General features: G+C 41.9%; 1 protein-coding gene across 9 annotated transcripts in view; it reads left to right on the top strand.

The window, feature by feature from the left end:
- The window catches only part of LOC146382158 (RNA binding protein fox-1 homolog 3-like), a 530501-nt gene that overhangs the window by 423563 nt on the left and 80941 nt on the right, over positions 1-25997 (top strand). For all 9 annotated transcript variants that reach the window (XM_084938515.1, XM_084938511.1, XM_084938513.1 and 6 more), the window contains 2 exons: positions 6280-6528; positions 20860-21006. In XM_084938515.1, coding sequence (XP_084794641.1) covers positions 6280-6528; positions 20860-21006 — 396 coding nt within the window. The remainder of the gene's footprint in view (positions 1-6279; positions 6529-20859; positions 21007-25997) is intronic.

Here is a 25997-nt window from a genome sequence, read left to right as displayed (position 1 = left end):
AAGAGTAATACAACAATGAATACATTTGTTTAGTGGAATGTTGATACGTGAGCATGTGCATATGTGGTTGTGTATGTGTGTGCGGTTTGTAGGGAGTGAAACTGCTCGTTCAGCTCTTACTATCGCTGTGGGAAGAAGCTAATCAGAAAAGAACAGAACAAGTTTCGTGGTGAACAACAGTCTAAGTCATCAAAAGGTTATTATGCAGTATTCTATCAAACTTATATCATTAAAAAGCTTATACTGACTACTAAATACAATTTTATATTGACAGAAATGCTTATAATCATCATATTTCCAATTTTCCACCTGTGTTTGAATGAAACATTTGTACTTTGTACAGGGTGGGCCATTTATATGGATACACCGTGATAACATGGGAATGGTTGGTGATATTAAAGTCCTGTTTGTGGCACTTTAGTATATGTGAGGGGGCAAACTCCTCAAGATGGGTGGTGACCATGGTGACCATTTAGAAGTCGGCCATCTTGGATACAACTTTTGTTTTTTCAATAGGAAGAGGGCCATGTGACACATCAAACTTATTGGTAATGTCACAAGAACAACAATGGTGTGCTTGGTTTCAACGTAACTTTAAATAAATAAATAAATGGGTTTCTTTGGTTTGTTTGGTTGTTTTTTGTTTCTTGTTCACAAAATTGTAAAAACAAAAACAAAAAAGAAGACTTTGCATTCATCAGATCCTGTACAACATTTTAAAAATAATTAGCACCAATTTCACTTATTTACACAGATTTTTAGTCATATACTGTAACATAGATTGTAAACTTTCAGGTGGACTCTGTAGTGCATAGGTGTCAAACTCTGGCCCGCGGGCCAAATTTGGCCCGCAGCCTAATTACATTTGGCCCGCGAAGCCACACCAAATTACTATCAGAGCTGGCCTACTGGTATTATACAGCTAATATATATATTGTTTAGTATCAAGCTTTGCTTGTTCCATATTCAGTTTTTCAGCAAAACGTGTCCATAAGAAAAGATTCATTCTTATATCTGGAGGAATAAATATATTTCAATAAATATTAACGTTAGCCCGCGACTTTGTTCCAGTTTTGAATTTTGGCCCACTGTGTATTTGAGTTTGACACCCCTGCTGTAGTGCATAAAAACAGATTTGGAGTTTAGGTGGATTCTTCAAACAAATCAATAATAAATATTTTAATAAAAGTAAATAATTCTGTAATTCTTTATGCCACAGTCGACGCAGCTATTACCAAAATCAAAGACAACAATCATGATACAGTGTTGATGCAGGGACAGTAAATGAAACACACACACACACTCACACTCTGAGCCGTTTCTAAACTGTTATTTTAACATTAATGTTTGTAAACCCTTCATGCATTTAAAATCATGTTTATTTAAATTTGCTGTAAAATGTAACCAGACGGTGAGAGAGGGAGAAATATGTGAATGATGCAGAGACAGATGAATGGATGAAGGAAAAGAGCGATGGATGTATGATTGCACTGATAAGAGGAATCATTTACCAGGGCAATTTGTCGACAAGGATCTGGGGATGTGTCAGTGTGTCAGCGCCTCGGTCGCTTTGATGGATGATGGAAGTTCACTGACTCAAGCAGCCCTTCTCTCTCACTTTGCCTCACCCTTTGCTTCTCCCTCAGACTACGTCCCTACTCCTCCATTATTACAGCAGCACAGCAAAGTGTGTGTGTGTGTGTGTGTGTGTGTGTGTGTGTGTGTGTGTGTGCATCACTCGTGTTGTGAGCTACTGTCAAATAGGCCCCACCTCTTTATTAAAAACTGTATTTTGTGTGGCACAATGTGTGGAACAAGGGAAAATACTTTGACACAGTACTGACCTTAAATTAAAGCTGCTGTTACAGGTTTAGGGATCGATGGTAACAGTACGGTTAAGGTTTAGACAAGTAGTCGTTACAGTTGTTTAGTTTAAATTCCATCCAGGTCCATATAACCAACAATATCCAAGGTCTTTCTTTCATTACTATATAACTGCAGGCTAAAATGTAAAGGTGAAAAGAAGTGTGTGCAGATTTAACTTCAACATAAGAAAAGGGAGGAAAAAATCACGTCTCCAAATATAAGAAGCAAACTCAAATCTATTGTGATGGTAACCTGATGCCTTTGCAGCAGTTTTTAACTTCATCTGTGTATGAAAAGAATCAAAGGAAACTCTGAAACCAAACACAGACATCTTCTAGTATGATGCCTGTGTCTGGTTTTGCCGCTGCCACCTGCAGTTTGTCCTGCAGTGTCACAGTGCTGTTTTCACTCTGTGTAAATAACGTTTTGACTGCCTTCGTTTATGATCACCTGACACTCTTATCTGTCCGATTTTGATGGGTCAAGATACCGCATCCTCCTGTGTCAGCGTTTTCTACCCTGTATTGCTGGTGCTCCTCGTCTGGCGTCCTCAGCTGTGTCCTCCTGGGTGTGCACAGACCAGGGAGCAGAAGAAGGAGAAGAGCAGGTGTCAGGTGAAGCTCAGCTTGTTGTGGAAGTGGAGTCTCGCTGGTAAGCGATGCTGAGTGTTTCTGATTTCCTGTGCTCAGACAGCTTCCATGGAGGGGACGTTTTCTGCCAAACCCCTTCTTGGACATGCGAGGCCTGATTCTCTGAGACCGTGCTACCTCAGGAGGGTCCATCCAGACTTTCCCAGTGTTTGGCCCTCCACCAGGATTTAGGTCCTGAAGCTGGAGGATCTTCCACCTCGCTTAGCATGGTGGTGTTTTATCTAAGGCTAATAAATTATTATTGCTGAACGATTTTATACTTTCCAAAGATTAATTTGTTTATTTCTTACTGAAATCTGAGCTGTGAGGCAGACTATTCATCCTTCATTGAACTTTGCCCGGATGGTTATTCCTTCATCACATGTGTGGTCATGGAGGAGGCCTCGCTGTGGTGTTTCGGGGCCAGGTCTCCTTTTTTCACCTTTGAACAGTGAACTACAATTCACTAGTCAACACAAGGGTTCCCAGAAGGATTTAGCAGAATGGAGCAGTTGGTGTTTGTCTCCTCCTTTGTTTAATGTCTAAATAGATTTTTCTTATCAAAGCTATTTTTTGATTGTGTAACAGGATGTATGATTGGTGATACCATAGTGAACCATCTGATGTATGCAGATGATTTAGTGATCTTCTCTCCATACAGTGCCGGCCTTAAACAGTTACTGAGGGTCCGCTCTCGATATGTTTTAGAGTTTGAAGAGTAATATTTTGATTGCCAGAAGTAGGGAAGACTTGTATCCAGTGTTGGTCAAGTTACTTGAAAAAAGTAATCAGTAATTAATTACTGATTACTTCCCCAAAAAAGTAATCCTGTTACGTTACTTTACTGATTACTTATTTTCAAAAGTAATTAATTACTTAGTTACTTAGTTACTTAGTTACTTTTTAAAAACACGATTTACAACCTGAATAGGTAATAAAGCGATAGATCTTTAAGCCCAATTCTACTTTTTCTACATAATCCATCATACAAAATGTAATCAAATTGAAAAGTCCCTTTTTAAAACTTGTTTTATCAGTTTTAATCTTTTAACTTTATGCATCAAGCAAAAAATTTAATTATATGCAACATTCTCTGTCTGGAAGAAATTTGTTTAATATTTAAACCTATTTTCTGCACATTCCAGCACATAAAATATATATATATATATATATTTTTTTTTGTGTTTACACTCACTCTTTCAGATGCAAGTAAAACATAGCAGAAAAAGTCAAAGACTAGCGGTCCTTTTGCTCTATTTTCACCTGTAAAGCAGGAGTGGGGTAGGCGGAGGTTTACCCTGGTGCAGGTGTGGCGCAGCGGTCAGTGGAAGAATCCGCGAGTTTCTCTGAGTTTCCCATTACGTCGTAGCTACTCGGTGCTTGCTTGGAAGTTTAGGGGTTTTTTCGCTGTAAAAAGAAGTTTTCTTCCCACGCACAGCAGACACTAATGTTTTTGTCACTTTTTATGGAATCAAACTCAAAGTAAGGTCAGTACTTCCACGCCTTAAACGCTGCACACTCACACTCTCTCCTGCACTGGATATATGATCCACTGTTGATCTGCACACAGCTGTTGTCACGAACGTCGCACTCGCTTACGTCACTGTCATGAGACATTCTCCAAAAAAATCACGGTTTTAGTAACGCAGTAACGCAGCGTTCCTACGGGAAAGTAACGGTAATCTAATTACCGTTTTTGCAATAGTAATCCCTTACTTTACTCGTTACTTGAAAAAAGTAATCGGATTACAGTAACCCATTACAAGTAACGCGTTACTGCCCATCTCTGCTTGTATCTGTGTGGTACGGTTCTTCAAGTTATGAAATCTTAGGACATTATATATCTGATGATCTGTCTAATGATATGGACTCTTATAGACAATGCCACTTACTGTATGCACAGAGTAACATGCTGAGTCGTAAATGTGGTATGAGCCTCCACATGCAGACTGGGCTACACTGAATGTCTGTGGAGAAGGCAGCATGTGGAGACTCGAGCCTTCATGTATATTTTTTGATATTTTGGATTTTATTTCATTTGTTTTTCCCCTTCGTCTCTTGCTTTATTGAAGACATCTTTAATGCATCTTTAATAAAGTGAACTAACTAAATGGTAAATTGACTGGTTCTTATATAGCGCTTTTCTATCCAGAGCAATCAAAGCACTTTACACAACTTGCATTATTCACCCATTACATGATTTTCAATCATATATCCCTTTTAACCCCCAGTATGCTTCTAAGCTACAAATCCTGAATAGGTGACTGGACTCATTAAAATTTGGATCGCTGACAGCTTTCTCTGAATGAAGATTAAACAGAAGTACGTCTGTGTGCCTCGGACAGATTTGTGCAGTGAGAGCTCCCCTCGGGTTGTTTGTTGAGTCGTCTGTCAGGAATCTCGGGGTAACTCTCGACTCTGCGTTCACTATGGATCAAATCTCTGGTTCACTGTTGTTTTATCATCTAAGTTTACTACCATTGTGTCATGCTCTGAACTGAACATGCTCTGAATCATTATTCATGCACTTCTTTCATCACATCATTGTTTACTCGTGTAACCAAAAATGCCGAGAACATCTGTAGGTTGGCCACACCGCTGCTGCGAGGCTTCTGACCAAATCAGTGGTCAAATGTCAGTGTTGAAGAAAATACACTACTGTTCAAAGGTTTTAGAAAACACCCCAGTTTTTCCAGTTATTTATCCCAATTCAAGTCGTTCAAGTCTGATGAACAGCTTGAAATGGTACAAAGGTAAGTGGTGAACTGCCAGAGGTTAAAAAAGAAGTAAGTTTGCCCAAAACTGAAACATAATGTACATTTCAGAATTACACAAAAAGGCCTTTTTCAGGGACAACATTGGTTAACAATTTAATCTGTTCTGCAGCAATGCAGGTTGCTCAAGCCTTGAAAGCTGGTGCTACTAATTCCTACAGGTGTTCCAACTTTTCTGGATTAATTACAGCCCCATCTGTCTGCATAAAGCAGTGCTGAACACACTGTGGTACCAGACCCTCGTCAGCATCAGCTGAACAGTATCGTACTGCAGAAAGTAGTGTTGTTGCAGAAATGGTGAGAAAAAGGCAATTAACAATGGAAGAGAGACAGACCATCATAACACTTATAAATGTGGGTCTGTCCTACAGAGAGACTGCAAAGAAAGTCAAGGTGTCAGTGAGTCCAGTTTCCTTCTGCACTCAGAAACAAACTGTGACAGGAAGAGGTCTGCAAGCCTGAAACTGAATCAGAGGACAAGTTTCTGAGTTAACAGCTTGTGTGATGGCGGCTCACAGGACCACAGCTTCAAGCAGCTCAGTCGTGGTCGTAGTAAGAAAGTCTCAGTTTCAGCTGTGAAGAGAAGACTTCGAGCTGCAGGTTTGACGAGTTGCAGCAAGAAAACCAGATGTCAGAATAAGACGAAGAGGCTTGGCCCTAGTCGTGGCACAACTTTGTACATACCAGACCAACTGACATGGATTACCTGAGTTTAAGAATTTGATTGGACAGTTTAACATCATTCACACATCGTCACAACACTAATAAACTGAAAATAAACTGGCATTTCTACAGTGCTTTTCTAATCTTAGGCAAAGTGCTTTAGATAACCTGTACATTCATCGAGCACATCGTCCTCTGGACTTGAGGACACTTCAAGGCTCCTGTACAAATATTTTGACCATTGTTGACACTTTGGATACCTTTCAATGACGCCACCATGACTCAAAAATTAGTATGTTAAAAAACATCCACTCTTAATAATGTCTTTTCTGCCCTTATCCACACAGGGTAACCAAGAGGCCCCGGCTCCCCCTGAAGCTATGGCTCAACCTTTCCCACAAGCCCAGTATCCACCTCCTTCACAGAACGGGATTCCTGCTGAGTATGCTACACCCCACACCCACCCACCGGCTGACTACACGGGAACAAGCACAGTGGGCGAGCATACCCTAACACTATACACGGCGACACACACACAGAGTGAGCAGCCAGGAAACGACAGCAGCACTCCAGCTCTTACTACTAACACAGTATCGGTGAGTCTGTATTCACACATTCCTGTGCATTAGTTATCTTTTATGTCACAATGAGCTTCAGCTCGCGTATAAGACTTCATTCATTTCTGGTTAACACAACACTTGAAGCGTGGATTGTTCTTCTGCCTCGTAATCCATCATCACAGTGGTGCTCTTAGAGGCAGGACTTCAACATACAACACTGTAAAAACCTACAGTTATGAACTCTAGGCAGGGGTGGTGATCTGGATTATTGTTTGTATATAAAAGTGAATGACAGTCTCATCTCCTGAACAGAGAATAAAGAATTTCATTAGTTAAGAAGCAATGCTTTTGTCCATGGAGTCAACCTAAAGGCAAAGCCAGCTAGCCAATGATGTAACCATTAACAGTCAACACAACCAAGTGAAGCTGATAACCAAGGTACATGAGAATGGCCTTAAGGTTTAGACATCTGTAGTAAGCTGTCTGGTATACACCCCATGGTTCAATGGCTTGTAACTGTAATAAATGTTTAGATGTCACATTGTTGTGGAGGTATTTGGTCCACGCTCCTTAATATCACTGAATTCAAACAGGAGGATTTCTGGACTTGGCCAATGCAACCCTTTGTTTCTTTTCTTTGTCATCGTGAAGAGTTGCTGCTGTTCTTTAGATCATTGTCTTGTTGCATGATCGAATTTGGAAAAAGTTTTAGCTGTCAGCTTCACATTTGGCTCTAGAATACTTTGGTATACAGTTGAACTCATGGCCAGGATTATAAGCCCCAAGGCTCTGATACTGTAATTGGTTGGAACAACCTGTTAGAATCATTAAAAAGATGAATCTTTATTAAGAAAATATAAAGTATCGATTTCCACAACCGGGTCTTTAGATGCAAGTTGGATATTTATTTAAGCAGAGCCAAAGCATGTGCTAAAGAAGATATTAAAAACGTCTTGACACTGCACTTCTCTCTCCACTACATAATACGGATTGGCATAGCTAGACAAACACATATCTTTTTAGATGATAAATCCCAGAGTGCTTATGTACTTATTTATGCTAGGTGTATTTCCCTAAATGTATCACAACTTATCTCAGAGCAGTGAAAGCAAAGCCAGTGGCAGCTTGTCTAGCATACTAGTTTCCCATCACAGACCAAACACTCACATTGATGCAAACAGCCAGAAAAGGCTGCTGAGAGCTTTTGTTAGTGGAACAAACATCCACATGAAATGTGCTCTATCCTACAAATTCTGGTGGAATAAAGAGAGTCGAGCACACTGCTAGAGGCACCAGCCAACTGAGACCACAAGATGGTAGTAATTCAAGAATACGGTCAACGAGCAGCGAGAGAAGCTATTGGACAATATGTCGTTTGAGATGGAATGAGAGAGATGACTGTCACTTTGGATTTAACTGATATCTGTTTTTAGATCTCACTGAACAAGCACTGCTTGCCATTAAACCCTGCTGTGAAAAAAAGTCAACATAAAACGTAAAGATGACTTCAATTTTGCTGTTTTCACAACATATGTAAATATATGTAATGTAAAAGTAAATGCATGCAAAAACAATAGCTAGTCACACATAAACACACACACAGATAGACTGGTGTCTCTATAAGCCATGTGCTGCATTTCAGCACAGACCTCCAAACATACACACAGTCATGCAGTACTAAGGAAGTCCACACTATAGTTATGCACCACCACTTCCCACTGGTTACAGAAGCAAGCTATCAGGCCACTAAGCCTGGAGCATGGTGAGAAATGGTGTTAATATAAGGAGTGATGGCAGGATTGGGAAGAAATACACTCAGTGTTCCTAGGAAGGTTAGACATAGAAATACCAACCTTATACCAAAACTTTGCTACCTTTATTGTCAAAGATGTATTACAATGACTTAAATTTTTGAGAAATGTAATGAAATGATTTTGTTAAACCCGTTAAACAAAAGGTGGAAGTCTGCTTTCTATTGATTGTTTTACTTTTGTGAAAGAACGTTGGACGAGGTGTTTAGGAATACAAAAAAAGCCCAGGTACTGGTGTGTGTTTGGATGAATGAGGCTTGTAGTTAAAAGCACTTTGACTGCTCAGAGTAGAAAAACCATATATAAATGTTAACTGAAACATAACAGATAATGTACACACTTGATATTTTTGAATTGGCATATTCCAGGTGACAAGGTTCTGAAAGACTCAGGCATCCTCTCATTCTCCAAGATTGTGTTAAACAATCTGGTCAAAAAGTCCACTGCCTCTCTCCTAGACATCTCCATAACTCCACAGGTATGTCATCTGGACCGACTACCTTTCCACACTTCCTGATTCACTCCATTCATTCTCCTCTCCATCTCGTTTTCCTCATTCATCAGCTCCTCAAAGGATGTGTTCTGTCTTCTCAACTCACTCTTGTCATTTTTTCACTATCTAGTGTCTTTAGCATTTCTTCCTTAACCACCCCGACCTTCACATCCCCTGCAGCTTGGTCTTTCTGTCAAGCCAATCATTAAAAGCCTTTTTGTCCTTCCTTTTGTGAGTGTGGGTGCTTCCTCTCTTTGCTCTTTAAATGCTTTGCTTCTTTTATTGATTTTTATGCTGATTTTTTCCCTTTTTCCGTATGAGCTTACCTGCGATAGCTTCTGGACACTTATAGATCATTTGGACTAAAGTGTTCTTAACAGAAACGGCAACATTTTTATAGTTAACTTATCTTCAGCGCTCCGTGTGTCTGTGGCCTACACACAGCTGAAGCCTGATTACAGCGTCTGGGCACCGAGCAGCCTCAATAGCCTGGAAAGGTGCTAACCGCTAGGCTAACTAGCAACAAGATGCCTTCCCTCTCCACAGATGACTACCACAGCCTCCTGCAGAAGATTGCAGTGCTGGAGACAAAAATTCATTGCTTAGAAGTAAACATGGAGGTAAATGGACTGTGTGGAAATGAAACAACCTTGCCTTTGATTCAAAACAATGGCGATGAGCAAGCTAGTACACAGCTAAGGAGCACAGATAACATGACCAAGAAAGTAGACTCTATGCATTATAATAAATCTTCAAGCGATAATCCCCCCTTGGACTGTCTTGGTGCAAAACCAAACATAAATCATGTCTCCTGGAAGGGGGAGGACGTATCACAGGCAGGGCACAGCGAGCTGAAATCTCTGAAACCGACTGGCCTTAACTTCCTACGAGACAGAGAAGCTCTTCTACCCCTGTATACGGGAGGAAACAGGACTGGACAACCGTGAATAGGAAGGTTAACAACAAACCTCCAAAACAACTGAATGTGAAACTGCTGAACACATTTGCTCCACTATCAAAGGACCCTGGATCTCTATCGGACAACCATCCATCTAAAAGTAGCAAAGTAAGGTCTGAAAATCTGTTGAAAAGTAAAAGGCCACAGGGAAAGCTAAAGGCTCTGCCTGAAACTCTGATTGTGGGTGACTCTGCCGTAAAGGATGTACAAAGAATGTACAAAGGATGTGCGGTAAGAACACTAAAGTCCTCTGCTTTCCTAACGATATGGTCAACAACCTGAAGGAGAGAATGCTTCAAATTGCAGATGAATATCCAACTGTGACAAACATTCTGCATACAGGGTCAAACGATGTGTCTAAACAACAGTCGGAGGTTCTGAAACGGGACTTTACTGGATTATTAAATACTGTAAACTCTCTGAACGCAGCTGTATTCATCAGTGGACCTGACCTTCCCCAGTCCCCCAAACCTCTGACAGGCCATCACCCTCCTCCCTTTCTCCCTCCTCGCCACACCTGAAATTCACTGAGGAGATGATGGAGCAGGTCAATGCTGGGCTCAGATCTACTCCCCGGCCCAATCCCTTTTTGTCCCCCATAAACCCCCCACCAGAGCAGCCAAAGGTTCGCCACCGAGCCCCGCCCTCAACAGAGCAATCAAAGTTACATTGCCCAGCCCCCCTTAGTTCCTCCTTACCACCTTCATGCTCTGTCTCCGCAGTCTGATGTGTGATGTGTGGAGGGTCCGGGCTGCGAGGATTATGGCAGTGGTGACTTTTCCCAGGAGAAGCTGGGACCCTGTTTACTAGAAGGTTTTAAAATTTCTGTACTTTTAGGTGACAGAAGGAGACATGTGGCCTGGTCAAAACACAGAGAGCTGCACTCTAAAAGATCTTTAAACATAGTAAACATACCTTGTGTGCCACAGACTGCTCCCAAACACAAGGGGGCAAATAATACCTCTAAAACACTTAAGTTGGCTTTATTAAACGTTAGATCTTTAGCTGGGAAAACATTTTTAATTAATGATTTAATCACTGAGCACAGCCTTGATTTTATGTTTTTAACTGAAACTTGGTTGGACCAAAGTAACAATGGAGCTGTTCTCATCGAGACGACCCCTCCTAACTACAGTTTTATCAGTGAGGCCAGGGTGAGCAGGAGAGGAGGAGGGGTCGTTGTCTTATTTAATGAATCATTTCATTGTAAGCAGCTATCTCCTGGAAGTTTTCAGGCTTTTGAATATGTGGCTTTACAGCTGAAGGCCCCATCCACAGTTGTGTTTCTTAATGTTTACAGGCCTCCCAAATACTGCACAGACTTTGTTAATGACCTCAGTGAACTGCTGTCTGTGATCTGTGTTGATTTCGACTGTGTAATTATTGTTGGGGATTTTAACATCCATGTGGACAACCCTCAGGACAAAGGGACTAAAGACCTGAGTAACACTCTGGGCAACTTTGGGCTGACTCAGCGTGTAACAGAGGCCACACATAATAGAGGACACACTCTTGACCTACTGATCTCCAAGGGCCTGAGCATTTCAAAGGTTACTGTGTCTGATGTGGGCCTGTCTGATCATTACTGTGTTTTCTTTGAAAGTAAAATCTCAGCCCACACAAATATATCAACAGCAGTGATCACAAAACGGTGTATAACTGAACACAGTAGTGAGATCTTTAACCAGGTCTTCCCATTAACACCTGACCTGTCCAGAGGTTCAGTCAATGAGCTCGTCAATAGCTTCAATGCTAACATGTTAAATCTCATGGACACTATTGCTCCCATTAAGGTGAAGGTTATCTCTGGAAGGAAGAAGTCTCCATGGAGAAACTCCACACTGGTGAAAAATGAAAAAAGAGAGTGTAGGAAAGCTGAGCGCAGATGGAGAAAAACAAACCTCCAGGTTCATTATGACATCTATAAAGAGAAACTTCACAATTATAATTTACAACTGAGGAGTGCAAGAAGGTCCTACTTCTCTGACATCATCACCAAAAACAGCCATAATGCTCGGGTCTTATTTTCTACAGTTGACAGGCTAACAAACCCTCCTGTGTCAGTGGCAGCTGAACTTCACTCGACCATGGCCTGCAATGACTTCGCCAAATTCTTCACAGAAAAAATCCAAAAGATTAGACAAGAAATTGGTACTTCAACAGTTTCACCCTGTTAACAGCAAAGACCTGGAGGACACCTTCGGTCAACTGAACTCCTCCTCTTGCTGTTTAGATGTCCTGCCAACAAGTTGTTTTTTTTTTAAAAAAAAGGTCTCAAAGACTTTGGAGTCAGACCTGTTACAGATCGTCAGCTTTTCTTTAATGTCAGGTGTGTTTCCAGAGCGACTAAAAACTGCTGTAATCAAACCTATACTGAAAAAGGGCAATCTTGACAAGACACAAATGAACAACTACAGGCCGATCTCAAATCTCCCATTTTTAAGTAAGATCATTGAAAAAGCAGTTTCTCAGCAGCTCAATTACTTCTTAAACAGAATAACTGCTATGATGCCTTCCAGTCAGGTTTTAGACAGAACCACAGCACTGAAACCGCTCTGACCAAAGTGTTCAATGACCAATGACATATGTCTGAATACAGACAGTGGAAACATGTCAGTCTTAGTTTTACTGGATCTCAGTGCAGCATTTGATACAGTTGACCACAACATATTACTCAAACAACTGGAGAACTGGGCAGGTCTAAACTGGTTCAAAACATACTTGGAAAGCAGGAAATACTTTGTATCAATAGGTAACTTCACATCTGAGCAGACAAGTATCACATGTGGAGTTCCCCAAGGTTCCATCTTGGGACCCCTTCTGTTTAACATTTACATGCTCCCACTGGCACAGATTATAAAAACAACAAAATAAACTATCGCAGCTATGCAGATGACATAAATATATATCACAATGTCACCAGGAGACGAGGCCCTGGTGACATTGACTGTCACGAACTAGCTGTGTGGAGGCAGATGAGGACCCAAACGCAAAACTCACGGAGACAGTAGCTGAACTCAAAATCACTGCTTTATTGCAGGCTTCACAAAGAAACAGAACTAAACTGGCAAAACTAAACTAAGGACCGAGGGAACACAGAAAGGCACACAGGTTCGGGGAGGAGACATTGACGGCACGACACTGAACTGAGGGAGACGTGCACATAAATACACAGAGGGTTAACGAGGGAAGTGGGAGCACACGGGGAACACAGCTGACACAGATAATCATAACAAGACACGGCAGAAGTAACACAACACTGAAGGGAGACTGTCAAAGTAAAACAGGAAGTACACAGAGGTACAGACAGGAGGAGAGAGAGAGACAGGAGAGCACTGGCATAGCGGGCTGGGGAAACATGGAATAAAACACAAGGAGGGAAGACGAGGGCTCACAGATACACAGAGGGGCACACAGGGGGTAAAAGTCACAAGGGGAGATCAAATGAGGAACGACTTAACAAAGCAACCCAGGAACCATGGCCAAAATAAAGAACAAAATACAAAAATACATGAAAACTAAGAATGCTGGGCCAACACGGCCCAGGATCATGACAATTTTCTCCAGCTAAACAAAAACAAAACTGAAGTAATAGTCTTTGGAGCCAAAGAAAAACGATTACAGGTCACCAGAGAACTTCAATCTATACACCTAAAAACCACAAACCGGACGAGAAATTTGGGTGTAATGATGGATGCTGACCTAAACTTAGAAAAACACATTAAGACAATAACAAAATCAGCTTACTATCATCTCAAGAATATTTCAAGGATAAAAGATCTGATGTCTCAACAGGACCTGGAAAAACTAGTCCATGCATTCATCTTTAGCAGGCTTGATTACTGTAACAGCATCTTTACAGGTCTACCTAAAAAATCAGTCAGACAACTACAGCTCATTCAGAACTCTGCTGCTCGAGTCCTCACTAAGACCAAAAAAGTGGACCACATCAGTCCAGCTCTGAGGTCTTTACACTGGCTGCCTGTCCGTCAGAGGATAGACTTTAAAGTTCTGATGCTGGTCTATAAAGCTCTGAATGGTTTAGGACCAAAATACATCAGTGACCTCCTGACCCAGGATGAACCTTCCAGATCCCTCAGGTCATCTGGATCCGGTTTTTTATCAGTTCCCAGAGTCAGAACCAGACACGGAGAAGCTGCATTCAGCTTTTATGCTCCACATATCTGGAACAAACTCCCAGAAAGCCTCAGATCAGCTGAAACACTCAGTTTATTTGAATCCAGGTTGAAGACTCACCTGTTCTCAGCTGCATTTGAATAAAGCACCAAATCCACACTTAAGCTGAAATTTCAAAACTTACATTTTAACTACTGATTTTATCTACTGTTCTGATTTTATCTACTGTTCTGATTTTATCTACTGTTCCTTTTTTCCATTTTAAATCATGCTTTTTATTTGTTTTTGTTTTTAATGTCTCTGTAAAGCACTTTGAATCACCTTGCTGTTGAATTGTTCTATATAAATAAACTTGCCTTGCCTTAGTGTTCAGCCTCACATACCAGTAACTGTAAGACTTTTCCTTTGCCTATCAGTACTCCTCCTTATGTCCTTCATTTCCTTTTGAATTGTTTCCTGTACATCCTCTTTGTACCTCAGCATCTTTGTCCTCTTTCCTCGGTCAAACAGTTTATTGGCAGCTTCCCTCAGCACTAAACCTGTATTTTCTTAGTCATCTCTCCCCTACCACCCCAGAGGCGATCTCAACTGCTCCCTGAACTCTATGCAACATTGTTCCAGTTGCAACCACTTCATCCTTGCCTATGTCTTCCTCTTCTTAACTTCCAAAGTCATCCTACAGACTGCCATGTGATGCTGCCTCTGCCAGCATCTTCTATTTCTTTCAGACTGGACCTTCTACATAAGCTGTAGGCTACCTGTGTGGACCTCTCTCCACTCTTATACACTATCCTATGTTCCTCCTCCTTGAAACATGTTCATCACAGCCATTTCCACCCTTTTGGCAAAAATTACTACCATCTGTTTTTGTGCCTTTCTCTCCTTAAGAGTTAAGTCCATTGTTTAAGCAAGTCCCAACTTTTTTACACACTAGTAGCACTTATGAGGAGTTTCAGTATGGTTTTAAATCCCATCACATGCTGAGACAGTACTTTTAAGACTATTACGTCTTCAACATGAGACATAATAGAAATTCAAAACACTGGGTCAAGGCTCTGGTGCATCAATGGAACTGGGGGCCTCTCAGCTGGCAGGGAGGCTGTTGCATCCTTTGCAGGAGGTCTCTGCTCTCCAGGAGTTCACTATGCAGGTGGGGGAGAAATCTAGCAGAGGTGGGTGTCTATTGTCTTATGTAGTATGGAGTTGATTGAATGTTGGTGTGGTTGTACCCCTCTGCGATGGGGTCGGGTGGGCCACCCCGGGCTCTGTGGGGCTTGGCAGTGCTGCTACTGTGGGCCCCGGTCCGGATGGGCCCAGGCCCTCTGCCCTTGATGGACTCCAGGGAATGGGGGTGCCTACTGGAGTCAGCGGGCGAGCTGGCCCCAGGGCGCGGGCACTTTGCCCCCCCCCCCCCCCCGGTGATCACAATGGCGGACACAGGAAGAAAGGTTCTGCTGGTCCCTGAGAGCCTTTTGAAAAGGCGAAAGGCCTCTCAGGGACCAGGGCTGAGAAGTACCACAAGGAAAACAGGCAGATGTACAGGCGTGAGATATGAATGGGCCATATGGCTCGCAAAGTGGGAAACTTCTATGTGCCAGCTGAGCCCAAACTGGCCTTTGTCATCAGGATCAGAGGCATCAATGGCGTGAGCCCCAAGGTCTGTGCCAGATCTAAAACGGTGTCTTTGTCAAGCTGAACAAGGCTTCAATCAACATGCTCAGAATTGCAGAGCCTCACATTGCTTGGGGGTACCCCAACCTGAAGTCTGTGCGCGAGCTCGTCTACAAACGTGGCTACAGCAAGATCAGGAAACAGCGCATTGCCCTCACAGACAAGACAGACAACGCTGTCTGTCTTGTCTGTGAGGGCTGCTGCTGGAGGACCAGGGTTTGGTGTTCCTTCCCGCCCCATCCCCAACTGCCTCCCTCTTCCCGCTCCATCACACCCCCACACATGTAGGACCTTGAGGTACAGGTTTGTCACTGAGGTGCAGGGTCGGCATTCCTCCTCTGTCCCCTTCTGGCCACCTGTGCCTCAACTTAGCCATCCCCATTACTCAAACTCTCAAGACACATACATATAGGGCCTTGGGGTTGGGCACACTAAACAGCGTCCAGAGGACGATCTGTGTATTTAACCTCACCTCTGGACCCACTTTTAAATGCATGTAGACATTGAGGGTTTTCGGGAGGGGCTGTGCTGACACCTGCTGCTCTCTAGCAGAAAGCACCATGCCCTCCAGCACGCAGCAGCACCACCACATCTGAACGGGCGGAGGAAAGGATGGGGTCTTCCCACCTCCGTTCTCTGTTTGCCATTGGGGGGAGGGGGCCAGGATGAGGAGTTGGCCGTCTGGTTGGGGATGCGGGCCCTCCCTGCTGCTGCAGGACCAGGGTCGGTCTGCTTGTCTCCACCCCAGGGAAAAGGGCAGCATCTCCTGGGTCTGGGGGTTGATTGCCCCCCTGGGCGCGAGGTTACCTGGACCTCGGGTATAGAGTATGTTTGGGGAGTGTGAGTGTGTGTACAGTGTCCATTTCTGTGTGTCTCCATGTTGGGCGAGTGCTGAATATTTGTATATGTGTGCATGAGGTGGGAATGCATGTTTGTGTCTGTGTGTGCCTGTTTGTAGTGTCTGTGTATCAGGTCAGTCTTAGACTGCATCTCTTTGGGAACATCTCAGGCACCCCCCCCCCCCAGGTGTGGTGGCCTATCTCCCCCCACCACACTCCCTGCCAGTGGCTGATGCCTTCAACTGTCGGTGTGTTGGTGGCTCTCGGTGTCCGGGGCTGGGCGCTCAGGTGCTCACTCATCTCATGCTTGGTGGGGCCTGGCTTGGTTGGCCCCCTTCCAGGGGTTGCCCCCCCTTGAACCTCAGGCCTGTGCCTCTCTCCACAGCTGGCTGCCGGCAGAGCCTGCGGGCATGTCACCGCCTGTGGGCACGTCGCTGCAGCCGCCTGCACTTTTGCACTTCTGCACTGTGGCTGCTGGGTGATCCCGATCTGGGGCTCTCCTTAACTCTTTTCTAGGTGGGTGGTGTGGCTGCCCCTTCGGTGGTCCTCCGTGGGCTCTCGAGCTCTGGGGGACCCCTAGATGTCTGGAGCCTGGATCTCCTGCATGTCTGCTTCATTTTCTGGGAGGCAGGGCTATGGCTCCCCACATAGCAGGCTCATGATCCAAATAGATGTTGAAGAGGTTGTTAAGACTCATCCATGTTTGCTGAGGCTGTTCAAATTTAGCTGCATTACTGGGTGTAGTTTAGTCAAAAATGAGGTGTAATTGAAGATATTTAACAGGATATTTTTCAATGAGCCAACGTAAGTGTTTAATTTCTATGGCAAATGGATTAGTGTTTGTGTTTACCATGTTTCACTCTTAACAGTACAGGCTTGAAATTCACTTGCTGAATTTCAGGGAAAAAAATATCCATATATTTGACATATTTCATTGTTATCCCAGAATTATCTTGTTGTAATATCAGGATCTTTGTCAGTCATTAACTGCCCTCATAAACAGTTGTGCTGTTAACAGCCATCACTTGACCCGGCTGTGTTACCTAATTATAGACCACCTTCAGAGTTTTTCCTTCTCTCCCCCCTTTTCGCTTATCATATGTCTGTACATCACTCTGTATTTAATTATTAGTTACTTTTCATCTCTGGCTCTCTTGCAGAGCAAGTCCTTTGTCCTGTCTCCCTCCCCTGATACCCAACTGGTCACAGCTGTTCCTTCCTGATGTCTGCTCAAAGTTTTTTCCTGTTAAAGGAAGTTTTTCCCACAAATGTTGCCAAGAGCTTGTTCCTATAGAGTAGCCTGCTTGTTGGTGTTTTCTCTGTATTTAATACACTTTGTATCAAATATTAGCCCGTTTCTTTGATCTGTTTCATATAGATAAACAAAACATTATCACCAAAGGGTGCTCTACATATCCAACACTCTGAGCTCCTTTTTATTGATGATCATCTGTAAAATTGAGAGTTTTACCACAGTGGCCACTGTGGTCAATAGAACAATACTGCCATAACCTTGCCAAGTTAATGCTACCTCTGTGAGCCCAGGACACACTCACAAAAGAGATTCTTAATGTTCTGCCCTCACTTCAATCAGCACTTGGCCAAGCCTTCATGCATCTTTAAACTCCACCCCACGCACACACACACACACACGCACACGCACGCACGCACACACACGCACGCACACACACACACACACACACACACACCCTCTCTCCTTTTCTCTCTGCTACCTTCAGCACTTCTCTTTCATTGTTTCATTGATCGCTCAGGTTTAGCTGACATCATCATCTCTTTCTTTTTATTTCTTTCATTGTGCGCATCAAATCATTGTATTCTTGTTTGTGTTTTGCCCACCAAAAGAATTTGAAAGGAAATTATAATCCAGCACAACAAAACACAACAGAAGTCTAACTGCAGCATACTTCCAGTTACCAGAACCATTTACAATGTAACCTAATAAAAATATGAATAACAGATCCATCTATAAACTGGACAAAGAGGGCGTCTTTGGAGTGTCACACGTTAACCAGCTGCTGCTTCCCAATTTGCAAAAGAAACAAACAAAAGAACATCTATGTATTTTTCTGTTTTTCACCAATAAAATGATTGAAGTAATTATTTTGCCACCCTGACCACCCGATGCCTTGTTTACATCTTGACCACTTGCAGCAGGGACACTCTTAGATTGCTCCTTTTGGTCCCACAGTCCTTCTTGTGGACTCAGTGTCTTCAGTGTCAAACTGACACAACTTTAAGAATTATGGTATTATGAGAAATACCAGTTTTCACTGAGTCAGTGTCAACACTTTGACAGAGCTATGCTAGGCAGCCTAGACCTCATGAGGACATCAGAGGGTGAGATGGAGCTGGAGGACTATACATCTACTGCCTCATCTCCAAAGGTATGCATGATGTCATCACACATAAGAAGCTAACCATCTACCCAAACCAGAAACCCTGGCTGAGGTCAGCTCTCTGCTGAAAGATAGGGAAGCTTCATTCGGGTGATGCACTGGCCTCGGCCAACTGGAATGCAATCTGCATTGGAGATTTTGTTGCATCTTTGTGAGCTGGATGGATACTCAGAGAGTACATGAGTTACTTTATGCACCATGTGTCAGCAGTTTGAGAGACATCTTCACTGTTGTGTGAGATTGGGTGATTTATGTTTTTTATTTATTTTTGTATCTTTTTTTTCTAAATTTCTAATCTACACATAACACTACAAGTTTTGAACTTCGTATATTATCAGTTTGGAGACGCCAAAGCTTAAGTTTATAATTACTTATGGAAATGTCATCCATGTCCACATTTTTCATATGAAAAAATACATCATGGGGAAAAAAGAAAAGACGGTTCAAGTGAGGATAATGTTATTTAGGACGAAGCTTATGTGTATGCATGTAAAACATGTAGTCACTGTCTGTGTCCCAAGTGTCTGTTGGCTAATCAAAACTTGCTTCCACTTTCCCATGCTCACTGTGACATGACTGGTCTAGTCCGGTCATCTTCTTCTCTTCTCCATGTGCTCGTCTAACATTCTCCATCACAGATGCTTTTGTGCCTCCTCCTCCTCCTCCCCATCTCCGCCATGTTACTCAGGGCTCCTGCTGTTGTTAGAAAGAATGTTTAATTCCTTCTAATGATCTCTCCTTATTGAACTGATAACAGCTCTTTACATTAAGTTGAATATAAATTTCCAAATTAATGTTAATCTGTCTAATGCTTGTGATACAGTTTAATATAGCTTCGTTTTTTAGCAGCATCCTCTTGTTCAGTGTGTTGCAGGCACTCGGGATTTTTTGTGTGTGACTTTTTTGCCCTGCTGACCTGCAGAAATGCACCTTGTTAGTGGTCTGGAGCTTTTGTTTTACAAATATAACACTGCATTTTCCTGTCTGCTCCTCTCCAAAACTAAACTAACACACACTGACAGAGAGCTGGTGTTGTCTCACCCTCCATGTAACAAGATAATACGGAACTTGTCCTCTGTAGTGGAAATGCAGTCTGAGTGCTCAGTGACAGCAGATAAATACTACATAATCCCATTCAGTTATTTACATAGTGCCAACTCACAACAACAGTTGCATCAAGGTGCTTTATACTTTATACGCTTCACATGCAAACATGTTGAGCTGGCTTGTTGTCACCTCACAACAAAGTTGTGTTAACCATTGTGTCACCCAAGCTGATCACCTCACTGAAGATTCTTTTGTTTTGTCTATAATAACTGATAATAATATAATAACTTATCAGGTCACAGTCAGTAAGATTGCTGAAGACACAAATAACTTAGTATCCTTAGTAAAAAATCTATATAGCAGTAGATTTTACTAGCGATGATATTTGTGGTTGTTGGAGTTGGGTTTTTTTTAATATACTGAACATGCATGCGATGTGTGCAAATGTAGTGCAATGATATCAGTCGTCACTGGGCCGTGACCACCCCTCTGTTATGGACTGGTTTGGTGCAATGTGGCCACTTAGCTATGAACACAGATCAGCAGTGTTGACTTTGCTTGCTTGTGCTAATGTAGCTAAATAATAAGAATCTAACAGGCAGACATTTTCTTTTCCAGCTCAGATGATGCAGATCTATATACACACATATTTACCCATTTGAATTTCCTCCATCACTAGACATAATACATTTCTACAATTTGTTATCCAGAGAAACACATTAACTTGGAGCATAATAAGAATATCCTTTGAAATTCTTTTTAAAAGTCATTTTAAAGACCTTCCTTCAACGTGCCAGAGCATCTCAAGCTGTCACTGCATATTAGAAAGGATCTGTTTGTTTTAATGCAGATTGTTGAGTCTACAAAGGTTTAGCAGTCTTGCCTCTAACATCAGTCCTATTTTTTAATTTAATTACATTTTGTTTATGTAGCAGTATATTTACTAGCAAACAAATGTGGCTAATTTGTGGAATGTTGTGTGTTTTCTTTGCAGCATCCAGAGGACGTGGCACAGACCGAGGGTTCGCAGCAGCTCCACCTGCAGCCCAGCGATTCATTAGAGAAGCAGCAACCCAAGAGGTTACACGTCTCTAACATCCCTTTCCGCTTCCGGGACCCTGACCTCCGGCAAATGTTTGGGGTGAGATGAGACACAATGACACGCAATAATTTATGTGCCACTGTGCACTTCAAAGCAGTCACTGCTTTTCAAGAACATCAGCAAATACAGTCAGGAAAAGATAAATCTATATGTCTGTTTATGTATAGCTATAATTAAAACCAGAAGTTAACAGTAGTCTACAGACTGAATTTTAATAGAAATTTACAATGCATTATTTACATTGGGTAAACATGAACACCACAGATTTTCAAGCATTTTCATGTGGCTTGTTGAATAATTTAAACACCCAGCTGCCTACCTCTGAATGTTTGGTATGAGAGCGTTGCATCTATTTCCATTCCAAAGGCCACTGACAACAGAATAGGTACACTATAACCATCTGCATGGTCTTACACTGGAAACACACAAAGAAAACAATGTGCTTGCATTAGCATTAGCATTACACTCACCTGTCTCGTAGAATAGAATAGCATAGAATAGCTTTTTTATTGTCACTGTTACTAGAACAATGAAAGGCAGTTTTGGCATTTGTCCATGTGTGTGAAGTACACAATAGCATAAGTATTTACACATCTTAGTATTTCATATCAAGCAAAGAACATATACGTGCTGTTGCTACAAACTGGTTTCTATGAACGTTTAGAACACTGAGGACATCAGCATGAGCACACAGTCATACAAAAAACTAATCAAAGGCAACAGGTCATTAAAAACAGTCAGTGGCATGCTAACGCTTCATTGTGTTGTGTGTATTCAGTTACTACAGTCATGGAGTGTGTCCCTGCTGTGTTCCTGGCAAAGATGTTGTGAGTGGGCTACGATCATTTGTACTGCAGGTTTTGCCATCAGTTAAGCAAATTCTGATGATCCACTTTTTTGTTCGTAGATCTACTATAAAGTCCACCAGGGGGCGCCCTACTGTAAGGTCTTGGTTGAAATGCACACTCTGTATTGAGCTTTCCTTCCTGCTGTCTTCCCTCAGTTCACATGACACGTTTAGAAAATATTGCTCACTATTATCAATTATTAATATTTGTTCTCCTTGGATAAACTCCTGTGTGTGACATCACGCTGACTGCCTCATCAAAAGCTGTGCCTTTTTCAAATAAAAAAGCGAAGTCATGAGAAGTGAAACATGCTATCAGGTGTTCTAACATTGTAGCACGCAGCAGTAACAATGGTTGTGCATTTAGTATGTCTCTGGTGTTCTGGGTTTAACAATAAAAATAAATATTCTCTTATGTCCTCTGGTGCCAAATACAAAGTTCTCTCAAGCAATGGAATTACAACTGAGGTTTTTACTAAGAGTCAAGTCAATTCACAGACTATAGATTTACTGATATAAATCCACCATTACCATTAAATATCATATGATTTCCCCTCTCTGACACATCTACTAACTTCCACATTTCTCTGGTGGAGTTCAATATCTGCTGAAAGTCGGTACTTTGTTTTAGCAGGAGGGATGACAGCCCACAGGCCTCGTCATGTACAAGGCTTTTGTGGGCTGATGAAGAGTTGATGAAAGGGTCCATCAGTTGATATAAATAATGGGATTCCTCAACTAGGGAATTTATCCTCATTAGGTGTATAAAGTGTGACATCTTCATTTTGTCTGCGTGTGTGCGTCTAAAAGAGTGTAATCTTGAAAAGAAGTGGCACTGTGAACTCCCACTCACTTAGTGAGGTCTCCAAGGCACTAAACAGTTCAACATAATTAAGTAGTGACAGCATCTGATAGAGGCAAAGAAGGAATTGTGAGAAAAAAAGAAACACGAATGTGGAAGCCGAAGAGACAGACAATTTGTTAGTTCCCACTACAATCAGTGATGCTCAGAGGTCATCCAGCCTCGTTAAGAGCAGGACAGGAAGCACAGCCAACAAGTGGAGTCTGTTTCCAAGTGCCTTCTTCTTCTTCTGGAAGTAGGTTTCGCTGAAAAATTATCTTCTACAAAATATAATGCAAAGTGTATGACACACAATTTTATACAAGTACTGGGAATTTACATATTAAAAAGAAATAAAGGCAAGCAGGTACATACATCTTATGGGGCGGGGCGGGGGGGGGGGGGGGACTACAAAGTAATGTCTCTGTATACGTTTGATGTATTTGTTTTGTTTTTTTAGGTCATGACAGAAATTTTTTATAGCCATGTTGGTTAAAATGATGTACAGCAGGAAAGTGTGATGCACCTTCTGGTACTAATGTAACCGTATATCTTAACAGCTATGTGAACTAATTTACAGATGATTCACAAATTGACGAGTCAGACTTTGGTGAAATCTAGATTTATAGAAGCATTCAGCCCTTGAAACTTTAAAATAATAAACACAGTTTCTAAAATTCCGTCCAGATGAGATCATTTCAGCTAATTTTACTCCTTTTTTGTCTTTGTGAAATGGAAACATTGTCAGTAATGCAGAAATACAATTTCCTCCATTCACTTTAATGGAAATCACAAACAACTGGTTCAGTCTTTCATTACGGTCTTCTAGTCTAGCACCAAAATGCAAACAAATACGATAGTTGGAGCATTACACCAAATGAAATTGCATCTGTGTAAAACCTGTTAGAGAAAAGTCATACGAGAACATTACACAGAGGCTTATAAACGAGTTCAAACAGAGGTGAGACAGACACAAGCTGAATCTCTGCATACGTGAATAACACAATACTAAAGAACAACACGCCTTCTTCTGGTTGTTGTGTATAGTTTCAGCAATATAGTCAGAGTCAAGGAGAGAAAACTTTGGTTTTAGAAAAGGATAAACTGGGTTCATTACCCTGGCTTATTTGAGTTGAATTCATAATTAGAAAAACACATTGGAGGGAAATTACCAGGCTGGGAAACAGTTTTTTTAATGGTAGAATGATAATTGGCATTCACAGCGCCACTTTGCTTTTCAGTTCTCTCATTCTCAAGATGTGAGTGAAATCTGTATTCCAGGCCTGCACCTCTATTGATTTCCTGCACTCAAAACTTACTACAAACATTTACCTACGCAGCTATTAGAAGGAAGCCGTCCTGTATTTACCACATGTCAGTATCTGTTGTTATTGGGCATCCAAGAATTTGTCATAATTTCAGATGCATGGAACCAAAAAGCATGCAGGCTGTGCAGCACTTGCAGGAGGATACTGTTCATTTACCCACATGTAGAATGAAACTTGACAAGCTGATGCAGCATTGCTGCTACCCCCTGAGCCTCAGCTGTGTTTAATTAATAAGCAGGCACTTAGTGAGCCAGCCGCAAGAGGGTCCTTACTGTCACGTTTCCCAGGGGTAGGGGTCCTAAATGAGTCATTAGATACTCAGCAGACACACACAGGCTTTTTATACACACAAACACTTATGATCTGCCTCACCAGTGTGTGTCTGCGATTGCAGTGAGCACTGGGGGCTGGGTTTTGTGCTAATGGAGTTTTAATGACATCTACTCCTGTCTAATCACCTGTTCTGAAGGCTTTCAACATCCAGGTAGCACAGAGCTCCCAGCAAGGGAATTCTTTTTAATGCCTCTTGTTCATGGCTACAGTCTCATTTGCCTATCCAATTATTCCATAAAGCTCCTCTCTAACCGGCTCTGCCTCTGAGGAAACGTGGTGTGATTATAATCTACAAATCTGCTAATTCCCATCAACATATCAGTGTAGCAATGGAGTCATTTGATCTGAGTGGGTAGTTAGAAAGCCTGGGCTTTACTATTGCTGGGCCTAACAGTGGAGAGAGTGTGTTTATGTTGATTAAGACAATTAGAGTGATTAGAAAGAAGGGGGCACTGATATACACCATTTCATTTACTACAGAGACTTGACTCATCAGATATGTTACATTTTTTGTGCCATACGCAGGACGTTCTTAGCATATTTTGGGGGATAAAGAGCTTACAGATAAAAAGTTTTCTAAATTAGTTTCCACTGATGCTGTTCACAATATTTCAGAGTTAAGAATAATGCCAAGAATAATGTTAGGTGTAATGCGTTACTAAGTAACATGTTACTGTAGTTAAATTACTTTTCCACTGAAAAAGTAGAGTAACTAATTACTGTTCATTTTTAGGTATTTTAATTACAGTTACTTACAATGTACTTGCGTTACATTGTAAAATAATTAAACTCGCTGAATATCAGTATTTAATTTCAATAATTTATCTTCTAAACCAGGGGTCGGCAACCCTAGGCACGCGAAGGGTTAACTGATGGCACGACCATAGCTGGACTGGCCATTGGGCATTTGCTCGGTGGGCCGATGATTTTTTATTTATTTTTTTGTAACGGTATAAACAATCAAAGGTGGTGGATTGGCCAGATGCTGGCCAGTGTATAAAAATAACTCAGTTGTTTGGTGGTGGCTATGGCGTAGCTTCCACAGATTCAGTAACATTAGCAAGTGGTGGAGGCCAGCGGGTGGATGAGAGAAAGAGGAGGCAAGAGGAGAGACCCGAGGCGGCCGCCGGTCCGAGTGTCAGGTGAACTGAACATCAGGTAAGAAGTTATGACCTGCAGTCTATCTGGGTCAGATATAAAGTTTAGGTATAGTTTTATTTTTGTTGTGCTGACTTTTTACAGTCAGTTACTCGTACTGCGTACTAGCTAGCATGAACTTTATTTTATTCATAAGTTAGTAGATTTGCCAACCGTCCCGTAAAAAGACGGAATCGTCCCGCATTCAGAGAAAATATTACGCGTTTCGTATTGAGCTGAATAGGAGCACAGTTTGTCCCGGACTTCAGCTACAATGAAAAAGACACAAAGCTGGAGTTATTCTCTTGTTACGCTGCACAGCTGCCTCTTCTCCTCTCATTCTCTTCCCTCTCTCTCCTGTTTCTACTTCAATCACGAAACTGATCAATGATCAGCTGATTGTCTTTTCTCTCTTGTTTGTTTATCGCCCACTTTGTGCCAGAAAGAGGAAACCAGCGGATGTCGCGTTAAACAACAGCAGCACGTTTAAGCTTGATCAGCTGTTGTTAGAATTTATTTAATATTACTTTCTAGTATCAGCTGA

This window comes from Perissodus microlepis, chromosome 8, assembly GCF_051167445.1.
Source record: "Perissodus microlepis isolate ML-2025 ecotype Zambia chromosome 8, ASM5116744v1, whole genome shotgun sequence".
Classification (NCBI taxonomy): Eukaryota; Metazoa; Chordata; class Actinopteri; order Cichliformes; family Cichlidae; genus Perissodus; species Perissodus microlepis.
Note: the sequence above shows the minus strand (reverse complement) of the source record. Positions and strands in the feature narration are given on the sequence as shown.